Source organism: Perna viridis, chromosome 8 (genome assembly GCF_037379345.1).
Source record: "Perna viridis isolate PV_CMFRI_1.1 ecotype Kerala chromosome 8, ASM3737934v1, whole genome shotgun sequence".
NCBI lineage: Eukaryota > Metazoa > Mollusca > Bivalvia > Mytilida > Mytilidae > Perna > Perna viridis.
Window position 1 is genome coordinate 33,773,726 of NC_142452.1, and position 16,014 is coordinate 33,789,739.

Genomic DNA, 16,014 nt, shown 5'->3' on the forward strand with positions numbered 1-16,014 from the left:
AGTACACGATGTATGGTAGTACGGGACAGTTCATTTTAGATGTTATTATGTAGGAGAGAGGATCAAATTAATGATGCATGTCACAACAAATCAATATTATACAAACGTCTCAGAATGAGACGACTCTATTCACTACACTGCTCCATCGGATCAAATTGATACAGGGTCTAGGGCGCTGGACTTTGTGCAGGCGGTGTTGCCATAGATGTCACAGCGGTACGAGTTCGAGACCCGCGGAGGGAACGACCAAAAATTTGCATCGCAAATTTGACAGTCCTAACATCGCTGGGAATTTTTCAGACCTTTATATATATATATATATATATTGTAATAATATAATAATGACATTTGACATAAAAGAATGTTATCCAGTTGCAACGACCAGACATGGATTATGCACATATCATAGAACAAAAACAAAGCAAAATAATACACACAAAGTAACAAAAGTAAATGAGCAACTCTGACTCCACTAAAACTAGGAGCATGGACCAGATTCATCGGTAGGGTAAACGTCCTCACCATTTTATACAAACAGCCGCCTTGTATCTCATAAAAAGTCAAGTCCAGTTTAGACGAAAGAGAAATGAAAATGAGGAGACATTGCACAAATCAGTTTTCATCGATGGCGTTGGTGCTTAAGTGTTTCCATCATTTATCCTCTCTCTCCCTGGTAAATGTAAGATTTTAAGATACTCGCTAATTATAAAGCTCGTTTGTCAGAAACGTTATTTTACCATCTCGAGTGGATAACGAATAATTTAAACCACTCCTTATTGAATGAGATCTATATAAAACGCAATAGCATATTCTGATGATTTATTTCATTGCTCAGAAAAAAGACAAGAGATGACATGATAACAATGTAGATACATTTAAATTATAAGTTGAAATACATATTAAACTTTGATATTACGCATGAAACTTGAATGAAACGACTTACTGCAAAAAATAAGATAAAATACTAACTTTTTTCAGCATTAACCCAAAAATAGTGAAAAAAAATAAATTGTAAAATCATTTAAGCGAAAACATAAATCACAAAACCTAAACAATACAAAAAATATTAAATAAAAAATGCTACTTTACTAAAATTACTCACTAATTCACGGACTTAACTTAGTAAGTTGCAAACAAAATGTTCGATTGGTTCGTACTTTTAAACAATCTATAATTAATCAAAGTACTAAAACATTTATTATATGATTTTGGAAAGTATAGAAGCAAAAACTTACCAAATAAAAATGTTGGCGAGTATTCAAACACAACAAAATGACCAGCGTTGTAACAAGCACGTAACTCATAACTGAAACAATCACGCGATCGATGCGCGTATATACACTTTACGAACAATGATGATTACAAAAATGTTTTATATATGGTTAATGATATTAAACTTGACACACTAGTTCTTTAATGATGAAGCTCTGTGAACAATTATTTTATGCCCTAAATAACTACATCAAAATTGTATGCCTCAAAATCCATTTACATCAATACTAAGATTAACACTACATTCAGCGGCCCTTCTTACAAAAAAATCGTAAGTGTGAAATTAGTCGTAAGTTATAATAGAGTTAAATATTGTGACGTTACAACTTACGACTAATTTAACTCTTACGATTTTTTGTGAAAAGGGCTCAAGAGAATGATCTTATCAAGTTCTAGAAATGTGAATAATTTGTCAATTTGACAAATAAGAATGTTTGTTACTGTCTTAAATTTCACTTGACGTATTGGTCCATTTTGATCTGATCTTGTGTCATGAATCAATCCTATCGGTCACGAGAGTTTGCATGAAGTATTAGAACAACATTTCAACGCTAAAGTTCCGTCTATGATTGTTCCGTTTGTGTAGTTCTTGTAAAAAATTGCAAATATGCACGAATCCATCTTGTCAAGAATATATATTTAATATACTTGTTTTCCATTTACCGGTACGTACCCACTTTCTCCAATTTCTACGTTCAGTTCGTCGTCTGAAACGAACCACAGTCAAGTAGGTACGAGCCAATAATGGAATACAAATATATGGTTCAAGTGGAATGAACCTCATAATACAAGGCATATTGAATTTGTCGGCATCTTTGCCGTTAATAATTGTCAATCTTGCTATTACAAAATGAACAAAACATTTTTCATAGCACAGATGGATACACCGTAACGATACACGAGTTAATGGTGACGACCATAAACCGTCTGTAGAAATGATTTCAATCTAGTAGCAACATAATCCTGTTCCAAAAGTCTTATTGTAAGAAGTTTTATGAAATACAAACAGTCTGCGTAGTTGCGGCAAGCTCTGGCATAACTTATGATTTGTGATATGAAAAATTATACACCGGTGCTGAAGAGATGTTGCCACAGATGAAAGGAAATTTGACAATACTAAGTGAAAAAGTCATCGCGTATGTGGTATAGTTTTGTCAAAAGTTTTCCTTTACCGTCGATCTCCAAGTGTAGGTCAAGGTATGAGTCTGACTTCACAGTGTCTGCAGTATCCTTTATTTGAAGTTCTTTGGGGGTATAAGCGATGTATAAAACCCCCGAAACTACGAGCCCGTATCTGGTGGTCGAATATCATATTAAAAGCTTTAGTTGCTTAACCTAAATAGGTTCGAAAAAATCTACGCCAACTCGCCTAAAAGGCGGCTCATTTGGCAATTGTCATATCAGCAGGGACATTTGCAATTTTCTGTTCACAACTTTTGGCAGGCTGTCGACGACAAAAAATACATTTTGGTATTATACTTCTGATCGCTGGCGGTGGGTCAGATATCCATTTTTGTTTACTCAACGTTGGCCTAACAATTCCAGACAGTCACAAAATGCCAAAATACAAACATGGTTGTTTTTGAAAGAATGGCTGAAAGTTTTTCTATATTGGCAAGCTTGAGGCCTGCAACCTCCTTTCAACACGCAAAACATTATCATCCAGATGTGGATATTTAGTTTGATACAACTATCTCTGTTGACCTTCAAGGTTCCTTAGGAGGGAGACTACTCTCATAACTTGAATGCATGATGTTGATTTTGGATAACTTCATTCTCGGAAGTTTTTAAATCCTTAAGTGACAATGTCAAATTAACTATACTGTCACTAGGTGCTTGTTCTTTTCAGACGCTTTCAGCATTGGTCTCTTAAAGACAAATCATACTGATCAATTCTGACGTTAGAAATTTCGTAAATTTTACTGACATGTTTCCAACTATATTATCTTCCTATAGCTACTTGTTGTGTTTTCAATCACATATTAGAGTAAGCTGTAGGAATACGTTTTCTCCATCTTCCATATCATTTTTTTTTCTTCAAAATTTCGAAACACTGATTCTGTTTAAGGTCAGTTGTAGTGCTGCCTTTTTGCGTATATCTGAATGATCTTAGGTACATGTGTAGTTGTTTTTTTTTAGGAAACTCTCACATACTAGTCTTAATACTGCGTGTCTTCAATTAAGTTTTACTTTGGAAGTAAGAGTGTTTAATTTTATTCAAAGATATGTATATTCAGTGCTTAAAAATGTATATGTATATATAACATTGTATACTTATTAAATAACATGTTGCTAATGATTTATTTGTTTGCCATTTTTCAAAGTTGGTGATGCGCCTAAAAATGCTCTTCTTAAGATTAGCACCCTGCCCTTTTCAAATCATTGCTAGAATACTAAACAATACTTTGATTATACCAAGCGTATAAATACCAAGGAACAATCAAGAAAGAGCAATAGCTCTGCTAAACAAAGATAGGAGAATTAATATATATTTTATGACAAAAAAATGTGTCACTCCTACAAATATCAATCTTATATCCTTTCCAATATGTTCATCTGGATGAAATGTAAAATTGAGTCAAATGCACAATGAGCTTTTTTAAATTATGCGATCATTAGTTTTTTTTTCCCCAATTTTAGCACTCTATTTATCACTGTGTTTGGATACATCAACATAAAATGTTCTTTAAAACAAAATTCAATCGAAAATTTTGAATTCAAATTTATAGCATTATGTACCATATTTAAACACAAACACAAAGTCTAGAGCATTATTAGTTATGGAAAACCTAAAATAAACATTTCAGAGTTTCGATGGAAATCGACATTGAAAAGGACAGGTATTTACGTAAAAATGATGTTGTCATTTTTCTCCTTTCTTGTCGATAGTTTTGTATGATACGTTGGTGTAATGTGTAATACCTACTGACTTTCTAACATATCGTGCTGTCCAACATCTGTAGCACTTTTGAAGAATAATTCAGAACTGAAAAAAGAAACTTACATAACATAACATAAACAGCTATATTATTTACAAAACACATCAATCGTAAGCAACATGACATAATATAAATAAAGAAAAGACTTGTATTTAAGAAATGTTATATATAATTAATTGTAGAGTGTGAAAAAATAACTGCTGAGAGCAAAAAATACATGTAATTCAGGTATACTGTAAATAGTATATGAGAAATAATATCCCATCTCTCTCTCTTATAATAATATCTTATAATAATTGGTTTATCTGAATTATCTTATAATAATTGGTATATCTAAATACTGTTAGTTAACGATCATCCTCTCATAATTAATTTTCAAAATAAATTTGAAATGCTTTTTTTAAGGTTTCCGCAAGTTAAGATTTAGATTTTTTTTCTGTATTTTTCTGTATTTATTTTGGACATAAGGCCTTATCTGGCTTTTCAATGGAATAAGAACTTGAAAACTTTGTTCAGGGTAAACTTTGTCTTAGTTTACTAAATTTTTTATTATATCATTATTTGCATTATATATGGCAAAATCAGTTCAACGGTATTTTCATTCGCATGCTTATTCACTAACCGGAGCTGTAAAAACAGTTATCAACCCCGTGCTGATAACTAGTTATTGCCCATTATGATAACTTTCGTCAATTATTTTTAAATATGTATCAAGGTTGAATATGCGATTAGTATAGAATTTTACATTATATTCTTACGCCTAAACTTGCTGCATTTTTTTATTACCGTGTATTACCTATTTTCTATATATCTCTTCAAATAAAACAGAAACAACATTTTTAATTTTATCATAAGACTTGAAAGTTTCAATTTTAATGTTTCTCCGGCGAGTAACAGGATTGAATGGTCGCACAATTTGGACATAAAGCTCTACCGCGCTTTATTTGAAATGTGCTAAGGCCAACGCTTTTACACGCCAATGAAACATCAAAATTAAATATTCAATTCATAAATTTAATGCATTTTGAAATGAGCAGCATCAGACATATTGTTTTCGAAGTCAATTTCGGAACGCTTAGGTTCTTTTTCGAAATTCTCGGCAAATACAAAGATATATTGCAAGTAATTTAACTCGAACTTTTCAATATTTACAAGCAAATATGTATAACTGTAGTATGATTGAGAATATAATTTGTTCGATGGGTTTTAAGCAGAATTATAACTTTACATAGAATGGCTACTCGCAAAAAGTTATTTATTTATACGGATTTGTTATCCGGTTTATTTTTTTACCATGCTTTTATGTGACATATTTTACACTAAGCTGACACATTTAGTTAAAAAACAAACGGTACATATAGTGAGCATATGAGCAAAAGATAACATAAGTCGGCTAATAGCGGGTTGTCCTACAAATATGTATTCTGTTTATACCGTAGAGTCCTCTTTTCCATTGTGACGTAAACATGGAAAATATTATTTGACATCATTGCTTGTTTGGTAATTTCATTGATAAAATATATGTAAGGTTTATAATAAATCAATATCTAGCAACGCTATGTCCAAATATAAGAGCCGTGAGCAAACTACAACACACATTAATATGTTTATTAATTTATTCCTTCAGATTAAGCATCTTATTATTGTGTCAAACATATTATGCTAGTAACTTAAAAAAAACGATATTGACTTTTATCAAAAAGTAATAAAGGGAACCAAGGTTATAGCGGTAAACAAAAGAATGTAATCCAGGGACAAGACCAGACATGGAAAACAGACATACACAACAAAGAATAAAAAGTAACTAAATAATACGTACAAAGTAACAAAAGCAAATGAGCAACTCGGAATCCACTAAAAACTGGGAGCATGGACCTGGTGCACCGGTAGGATAAGCATCCTCTGCTTTTCTAGAAACACCCGCCGAGTTGCTCAAGTCAAGTCCGGGGTAGACAAATGAGGAAAGGAAAACTATGACCTATTGAATAAATCAGTTTTCATCAAGTAAGTAACAGACAAAAACTCACGGTACGTTAAGTGTATTTCATTATACGTTTGTCGAAAGGTCATGAGGAGGAGTGTAGTATAGTGACACACGTAAAAGAAAAAAAACCCTTTTGGACATTAAAAGTGATTCGTTTGAGACAAGTGTTTGGTTCATAAAGGATTAAAATACATTGAATTTGATATAAAGGGACTTTAAAAGTATCTGGTTTTAATATTATTCAGGGTTTGGATTGGACAGATTTTACTGTATAATGTATGTATCATCCCGATGTACCTCATATGGCCTGACGTAACACCGAGGCTATTAGTTGGTATTAGTTGGTATTAGGTGTAATATATTTGCTTTTTCCCGAAAAAAACAGTTGACGTGTATTTAATTTAACCCCGAAAATACATGAATTTAATTTAAGTTAATGATAACGGCCGCGACTTTTGTTTTCCGAGTCATCAGTAAAAACTGATGACTGGGTAAATCGAACAAAAAATGCCTAAATCTTCTTAACCACTCAAGGGATTATTATGATTGATTGATTGTTGGGGTTTAACGTCCGAGCAGCAATATTTCAGCTATATTCAGACAATGAACATGAAATTGATGATAAAATGAACATGAAATGATGATGAAATGAAAAAGAGATGGGACAATGGGGTCGACAAATTTTGATTGCCACTGGAAATAGGGAGAGATGGGTAGGGTCGGGCAATTTAGCCTCCTGTGGCGGAGCCCTATGGTTCCTTCTCCGAGAGAATACCACAGTAGGGTTCTTTCACGTGCGAGGAACGTGGCATCTTTCCAAACACGGTGCACCACTATGGTTTGCGGTCAGGTTTTCCGTATTATAGCCTGACAACCTCAGCATGTAACACTCCAGGGTCCACCTGGGGCACACATCCCAGTTGCTCTGTGGGCAGAGCGTCCTAGCCCCCGGCTAGGGTTCTGAGCACTATTTAGTCGCCTTTTACGACAAGCTTAGCGCTGCTGCAGGCCGATTCTGTTAACACCCGGACCTGCACGGGGATAAGTTGGAGTATAAAAATTGGTACTCTGCAACGTTAACACAAGCCTATATTAAGCACAAAAAAAAGTCTTAATTGTCCTATAACAGCTTTGTATATCTCCTTATTCCTCTTTGAAACTCGTTACAAATGCTGCCTACTGGAATTTTTCATGAACACTCGCAAAAGTTTGAAAGACTCAATACCAAACAAAGCGGAGGATGCTTACCCTACCATTGCATCTTGTCCATGCTTCCAGTTCTTTAGTGGAGTCAGCGGTGCTCATTAACTTATGTTACTTTACATGTATTATTTTATAGATACTTTATGTTATTTGTCTTTTTTCGTTTGCCGTTGTTTTTCCAAAGATGGTACATCTAGATACAAATACTTTGTAAGAAATAATTCCAATCACCTTCCAATTGCTGAAATTTTTAATCGACAACATATTTGTCTAGTGTGGTTGACGCGCTTTTCAACAATGGTCGGCATTCCAATGGTAACACATTGTGCTCCTCTACTTGCTGACCTATTCCTTCAAGCTGACTTTATAACTGATCTGATGCGAAAGAACAAATATCGTTTAGCTAGATCCTTTAATCTCAGTTTCCGCTGTATTATCTTTTTTTCGCCCTAGAATTCTAACAAATAGGCTTCTGGAACAGGGTTATGTTGCTACAAGATTGAAGGCATCACAACAGAAGTTTATGGTCGTCATCATCAACTCGTGGATCGGTACGGTGTATCCATCTACGCCATGATTTGTTCAGCGTGTCATAGTTTTCCTTTCCTCTTTCTTCTACCCCGGACTTGACTTTTCATGAGCAACTCGGCGGGTGTTTCTAGAAAAGTAGATGACGCTCACCCTACCGGTACACCTGGTCCATGCTCCCAGGTTTTAGTGGAGTCCGTATTGCTCATTTGCTTTTGTTATTTTGTATATGTGATTTAAGTTACTTTATGTTCTTTGTTGTGCATGTCTGTTTTCCAAGTCTGGTCTTTGTTCCTCGATTACATTGTTTTGATTACCGCTCTAATCTTGGTTCCATTGATTATTCTTTTCAATGTCTGGTATCTATCCCTATATTACATTCTTTTAATTTCCACTAGAATCGGGATTACTCTTTTATAAATGAGATTAACAGGTTGTCTCTCAATTTCTCTTTAATGCATGCATTAAACAATCAATATTGTACAGATTTCGTTTTAAATTGTATTGTTCAAGTTATTCAGCGGGATAAATATACACTACCTTAAGCTGGTTGATATATAATGTGCTTTTCATCAAACGACACATAAAAATTGTTCCATTATTACACCTCGCACAAAAAATCAACAACTTAGGACATAGAATTATTTGTAACACGTAGCATGAAAAAAAATAAAATCATACAAAATGGATATTTTTTTTTTTACCATGCCACTTTCCAAAACTATACCTGTTCTAAAGAAAGCATTCATAGCATGAACATACATACAATGCGAAATGTATTCAATAAAGCAAATCAAATCGTAGGAAAAAGGGTTGCAAATTTGGTTTGCCAATAAAAATGAATCTGTCGAATTTTATTAGGGATTATACACCACCTATGCATAAGTTGATAGTTTGTATGTAAAGAAACAACACAGAGATAATACAATATCACACGTGATCATTGTGATCAATGCCCGACTGACATGTGTATGGTTGACCTTCTATGATTATAGAAGTAGGACTTGGGTTATACAACGATGAGATTCACAGACCTAGTAGCCCTAGGTTTCCTACTACATGTTATAGGTGAATACTAATTATATCTTCTACATTTGAAGTTAATATGCATATTTGTGGATGCAACTATAATTAATGTTTAGTTTGTCCGAGTTAATTTATTCGTTTCAATGTATCAAAATATTGTGCCTTTAGAGTTGATTTTTCCGTTCTTTTTACTACTACCCCATAAACTACTAAATTCTTAACTCAATAGTAATGTTTTATAATATATGGAAAATCGACGTAGACTATAGCCATGAACTGCATTTTTCTCCAAAAGGCGACAATAGTGAAACCCTGTTTATTGTCAAAAAAAGGTTTTAAGTGATTTTTTTCTGGTTCCTTCATTTTCTTTACAAAAAAGTAGAGCAATCACATAGTTGAATAGTCAATTTTGCTTTTGTTTAATTTTTGTTAGTTTTTTGTTTGTTTGTTTGTTTGGTTTTTTTTTTTTTCTTTTTTTTTCTTCTTTTTTAGGGTTTCTTTGATGTTTTTGTTTTATAATTTTAAGCAGATTGGGGTTGTTAGTATTTTTTTACCCATTTTGATGATTACATGACAAACATATTTAAGTAAATATTAAACTTACATAAATGGTTTTCTATGCAATTTTATTGAGGTAAATTTATATTTTAGTTTTGAATTAATGAAAGACTTTTGATAGAGGCCATCGGCCTAATGATGGTAGTGAACGCTTGTTTAACATTCGACCTTTCAGTTTGACAGGAAGGTTACTTGTAATAAAAAGCAAGAATCTTTTTTTATGATACCGATTTTTGTATATTGTTATAGCTCGCTTCTTATATTTCTGAGTTTTATTAAGAAGAAAAATGAATTCTAGTTGATGTATAAAACTGTAAAATTTTATACATCAACTACATCCCCCCCCAATAATATCCATACAATTCAAGGGAACTCAATCAAATTAAAGTTGCTCAGTTCCTATTTTTTGTCCATTACAGTAGTTTTAATGTCGTGTCATTAAATAACAATTGCGTTATATTTTGTATTTATAATAAACCCAATGAAGGAGTAATCAAGGAAACAAGGTTATAACGGTAATCAAAAGAATGTAATCCAGGGACAAAGACCAGACATGGAAAACAGACATACACAACAAAGAAGTCTTTTTTCTTGACTTTCATCTCCATTATACCAAAACGGGAGAAAGATATTAGTTGTCCATTTACAATCACTTTTGTAGTTTAATTGCAAATTCAATTTTTTCTGACTTCTTTTTGAATTACCTTTACCAACTAAGGATTACTGCAGTGCATGTGGTTTCCAACTTTCCGGTTTTTACGCAGATATTTCATATGTTAAACAGACTTTCCTTTTAACTTTTCCATTAAACTACTTCCTACGTTTTATCAAGTTATTTTGTCATTACGTTTCTTTCATCACCTTCTCGAATTTTTATAGAAGTTGTACATTACACAGATTTAAAGGATTAAGTAGTCAAAAACTATTACAAATTCACAATAAAAAATATGTTTTAATTGTTATTTTCAGGTATAACAAAAGATTCGTGCCCTGATGACTGGGTACAACATAGAAAATCTTGTTATTTTCTTAGCAATGACACAATGAATTGGTTTAATTCTATGGTTTGTACTTTTACTATATCCTATTTGTTTTTCCTTATTTTCTGAGGCTTACCCTAACGATATACTTGGTCTATTCTTTCAGTTTCTGAATGAATCCAGATCAATCACTAACTTTGTTTTTTATGTGTGTGTTGCTTTGGTAATTTCATGTTATGTACTGTTTATGTGTCTATTTTCATTGTTTAATCTATAACCCTGTACTATGTTTCTTTTTAACATCATTAAAATATTGGTGCCCTTGATTTACCATGCGTACATGTACAAAAAGCCTCAAACTTTGCCGTTGGAGTCCTGAAAATTCATATTAATTAGTGGACAGTCAGTAAATATCTATGAAAAAAAAACTTGTCAATTATCATTTTGTCATTTTTGCCAAAGCGAATTCATATTTTTTATTTCGATTCTATCTCTTAAGTGTTTTTTCAAATGATTTAAATACAAGGCTTTTAACCGTGTTGAGCTTATAACATATACATTTTTGATCATATATGAAATTTCTCAAGTCTATGACATATGCATTCAATCCACATATATTCAAAATCGAAGTATTTTTCTGTCATAAAATTATTCGATACAATATGTAAGAATATGTATGTACAATATGTCTTCAGAAAAAACAGTCCAATAATTTGAACAAATGGAGCAATGATTTGTTTGAAATTGAAATTTTGTCATCGTAACGAGTCAATAACTTGCACTACAACTTGTTTAAACCAAACCTCTTTTGGGTTGAAGTATTTGTTCTGTTGAGGGTGGTATTAGGTTTAAAAGATTCGAAACGTATTGAAACTTATATGTAAGGACTTTTTTAATGTCTTGTGTACATATATTTTGCTATATTGAGATATCAGTTTACACATGTTTCACTGCTTATACTTACACATGAGATGAAAAAATGGTTGATTTCTTATGATGTTACCTTATTTTAAAAACAAAATCAAACTTAAAATCAACATCAAAGACCAGATATATCAAAAAACATCGATATTCCGATTTTATTCCATTGCGATGCGTATATTAGTTAAACCTATGGATAGCATTTGACTCCAAGAAATGTACCGATAAATGTAATTGTTTCATACGTAGTACGTTTAGTATGTCTTTTTTTACATTTGATTACACAATGTTATATGTTACAATTTATTGCCATTTTTTATCATTTCGTGAACATCAGTTTTTGACCAATTTACCGGTGTCTATCTTAGAATGGCATTAAATCTAATACCTCTCTATTTTATTTTTCAATTAATTGTGTTCCTTAATTCTGTTTGCTTTAGATATATATACATAATCGTTTAAATAATAGTCAACAATCACTCTTACGGGGTGATGGATCGTTAAAAACGATGCGAAACATAACAATAAATTAAGTAAACGTCTAAATATGTTTAACATCACCAGAAGGTGGTAAAATTTAAATTGAATATTTCGGATAACTGATATACTTCCTCAGCATAAAACTCATAAAACTATATGAGCATAAAACTCACAAAACTTAACGACCATAAAACTCACAAAGTTCAAGATCAAAACAGATTCAAAAGCTGAATCGCGTACGCTAAAGGTGATGGTACCTTTATCAAAGGCTCACATAAGCAACTGATGAGGAGCCTATTAATTTAAACAACAAAACAAAACAATGAAATGAGCAATTTTAACCCAAAGCTGGGCGAATGGACCAGTTGCAGCGTTATGATATGTTGCCTCAAATAAGAACAAATGAGTTTCGTAATTAATTTGTTTCTTTTGATTATTATGTTTCAAAAAGAAATAAAAGTTTTTAATTACGTTTGAAACTTTTTTTATGTTATTTCCAATATAACCATGCCCTGATTGACAAACGAGGTTTAATTGATTTATCTTATACGTATAATATTACAATTGTTGTCACTATTTTAGGATTACTGTCATAAGCATGGAAGTTATCTAGCTGAAATCGAAACACAAGATGAAACCGATTTTTTAAAAACGCAGTGCCTTAACCGTGGATGGCATAGTAAGTATGCTGTACAGAACAATGTTACAAACGGAGATGTCAATATGTAGAGATTTAGAACAATCATACAGTTTAAAGTTCAGAATAAATGTCTAACTCAATGATATATTTATAAAACAGTTTGTTAAGTAATAAATAGGAATATTATGCTCATTACTTTTCTCTTGTAATGATTTTAAATTTATCCTTATCTTTCCGACTGATTTTTCCCGGTCTTCGCGATGGTGCCAAGGCATAATATTAGGATATATCCTATAATGTATTAAAATATACTCAGCAAACGTATGGTTCAACGCAGAATATAATTATTGTTTGTTCATGAAACTATAGTAAAAATGTTGTTTTTATCAAAAGCAAGCAATAAAGAAATACACTGAAGAAAAAAAGTAATGTAGAGTGGTGATACTATTAAACGGTGCTTTTTCATTTGTAATACCACTCTACAATTGTAAAAATTCCTAAGATTTACACAAGTGTGTTGTCATAATTTACCTGTTATTCTAAACAGTACAATATATGCAGATGGAAGATTATGTCATGATGAAGTTCCGGGATTTGTCAAATATTTACAGTACAATGACGGTAGATATGAAGATATTATCTAATTAAGATTTGTTTGAACATCTCAGATGCGTGCGTAATTAAAACCCAAAAAAATGGATACTTTATCATACGAATCAAACATTTTCAATTTACCATATATAAGGCCGTGCAGGCTAAAAAGAAAAGAAACTTATCTGTGATTGATAATTCACCAGATTATTGGGTTGGTGGAATGGATAAAAAAGAAGGTGACTGGGTCTGGATGCATAGTGGACGTCCTTTTACTTTTACATTTTGGAATAACAGAGAACCAAACAACGAGAGAATTAACACAACCTTAACTGAAGACTGCTTACAGCTTCGTGGTGGTTACTTTTATTCCTGGAATGATTGGTTTTGTCCGTTTGCATCACGATTTATCTGTGAAAAAAAGTAAGAAATGCACGTGATTTGGTATTATTATATAGATAGCAGTGTTTTATCGAATGTTCCCAGTGTAATAAATCATAATATTTCATACTGTGAAATAAATTTAGTAATTTCACTCTATGACTTTCTCCCGTACAAACGTCATAACTTTGATACCAATCCGCCGTAAACAAAATTTGAAATTTATTTTAAGAATAGCAATGAATAATGGAGTAAACCTACTGTGAAAGTACTTTTGTTCGTGGGGGTAACAATTTGCGTGGTTTCCATGGTTAGGCCAAACCACAAAATTTGGTTCCAACAAAATGGAGACTTCTATCGATGTGTATACTAAAGACCTCAAAACCATGAATTCAAGAATCCGCCAACATGTGTTTCTTCCCTAATCAACGAAATTTGTTATCCACGAATTACAATACCTTCCCAGCGGATAATCAATTGGTTATCGTGAATAACCAAAATATGATCACTCGTGCCAAGAACGCATTTAGATTTTACTCGTGCGCGGAACAAGTTCCTCACACGCATTCCGTGGCACTCGTGATCATCTTTTGGTTATTCAATCCTTCCAATTAATTTTCCAATTAATAACATTCACAATGAAGCCTGTTCTTACCGAACCTTTAAAATTTAAGAACCAAGGTCTAAACAAGAGACTTATTTAAATCTTCAATCTCAGTTTCCGCTATATAGATGACGCTATATAGATATCTTTAAACAATCCTAATTTTGAGGATTTGATACATCGCATCCACCCAAAAGAACTTGAGATAAAAGATACTACAGACACTGTGAAGTCAGCCTCATATTTAAAACCTACACTTAGAAATCGATGGTAAAGGAAAACTATTGACCAAACTTTACGACAAACGTGATGACTTTTCATTCAGAATTGTCAACTTTCCTTTCATCTGTGGCAACATCCCTTCGGCTCCTGCGTATGGAGTGTTCATATTACAACTCATACGTTATGCCAGAGCTTGCCGAAACTACGCAGACTTTTTGTATCGCGCTAGAACTCTAACAAATAGGCCTCTGGAACAGGGTTATGTTGTTACAAGATTGAAGTCATCACTTCAAACGTTTTATGGTCGTCATCATGAACTCGTGAATCGTTATGGTGTATCCATCAGCACCATGAAAACTGATTTATTCAATGGGTCATAGTTTTCCTTTCCTCGTTTGTCCACCCCGGACTTGACTTTTTATGAGCAACTCAGCGGGTGTTTCTAGAAAAGGAGAGGACGCTTACCCTACCGGTGCACCTAGTTCATGCTTCCAGTTTTTAGTGAAGTCCGAGTTGCTCATTTACTTTTGTTACTTTGTATGTATGATTTTAGTTACTTTATGTTCTTTGTTGTGTATGTCTGTTTTCCATGTCTGGTCTTTGTCCCTGATTACATTCTTTTGATTACCGCTATAACCTTGGTTCCCTTGATTACACTTAAAGTCTTTAATATTAGTTTACATGAACTATGAACTTTTGTTAAGCGAACATCTGTTTAAATCTAAATTTAGGTGTTAGTGTCAAAACCCCACCGATCTGACAGTATACAATCACTCAAGGATGATTTTTCTATTTGAACAGACCATAATTTGATATATGCATTACAATAAAACGTTAGAAAAAATCATTTTTTTGATAGAGTTATCATTCCTTGAAATGCTCATTTTCACTGCATTTTAATAAAATTATAACTCCATGCACCATGATATGGAATGTATTGTCCTTGATTCTGATGGTGCAAACAGGCAAGTTTCTCTATCAAAATGACGGTTCTTTTCAAACCATGTTTCACAGACTGCCTGATCCTTACAAAGACTAACTCTTAAGTCCAAAATGGGTTCGGTTTAGAAATGTGTCACAGTATATTCTATGGAAAAACTACTACCCATGTATTACACAGTTTCTTGGTTTTGTTGTTCTATTAATTCACAAAGTGAAGTTCCAAACAAAATGATTTAAATCATTAAGTTAAAGGAGTTAGGGGGTTTCTTCGTTGATAAGAAGTCTCTTCAAAATACACTACAGGTTCCTATAGGATTTACTTCTGGTTCTTTGTACGTGTTATTTTAGTTAGTTCATGTTCCATGTTTGTGTTTGTGTATGTTTTTCCTGTCTAGTCATTGTCCTTGGATTATAATATTTTGATTTCCGCTGAAATCGTGTTTCCCTTGATTACTTGATTACAGTTACCTGTATGCTATTTTTTGTTTGAAATTTTGTTGTTAATCAATAAGCGTTGTCAATATTAATTTTACATCGCTTTATATTATGTTCCAGTTTTTCCGAATCATCTGCAGGCCCAGCAATTCCAGTAATTGGAAAGTAAATAAACAATATAATGTGCAAAGTTGTAAAAATTACTGCCGTGCATATCATATAGAAAACTAAAAGCTGCATAGAACTAAATACAGACAAAACGTGCCTAAAAAGATCTGGAGGCCCTTACTTACTGGCATAAGGCTTTG

At 32.8% G+C, this 16,014-nt stretch overlaps 1 protein-coding gene across 1 annotated transcript; it reads left to right on the plus strand.

Annotated features, from left to right (window-relative positions):
• Positions 1–8,873: 8,873 nt before the first annotated feature.
• Positions 8,874–15,896, plus strand: LOC148610314 (perlucin-like). Its single transcript, XM_088542301.1, has 5 exons — positions 8,874–8,994; positions 10,480–10,574; positions 12,474–12,570; positions 13,329–13,545; positions 15,827–15,896. Exons 1-5 carry the CDS (start codon positions 8,946–8,948, stop codon positions 15,873–15,875), a joined length of 507 nt encoding a protein of 168 aa, XP_088398427.1. The 5' UTR covers positions 8,874–8,945; the 3' UTR covers positions 15,876–15,896.
• Positions 15,897–16,014: the final 118 nt, after the last annotated feature.

Bases quoted from the DNA above. Each gene is read 5' to 3' on its own strand.
- LOC148610314 (XM_088542301.1), top strand. From the start codon at position 8,946: ATGAGATTCACAGACCTAGTAGCCCTAGGTTTCCTACTACATGTTATA. The intron at 8,995-10,479 runs GTGAATACTAAT...TGTTATTTTCAG, and splicing joins TTTCCTACTACATGTTATAG to GTATAACAAAAGATTCGTGC. The intron at 13,546-15,826 runs GTAAGAAATGCA...ATTATGTTCCAG, and splicing joins CGATTTATCTGTGAAAAAAA to TTTTTCCGAATCATCTGCAG.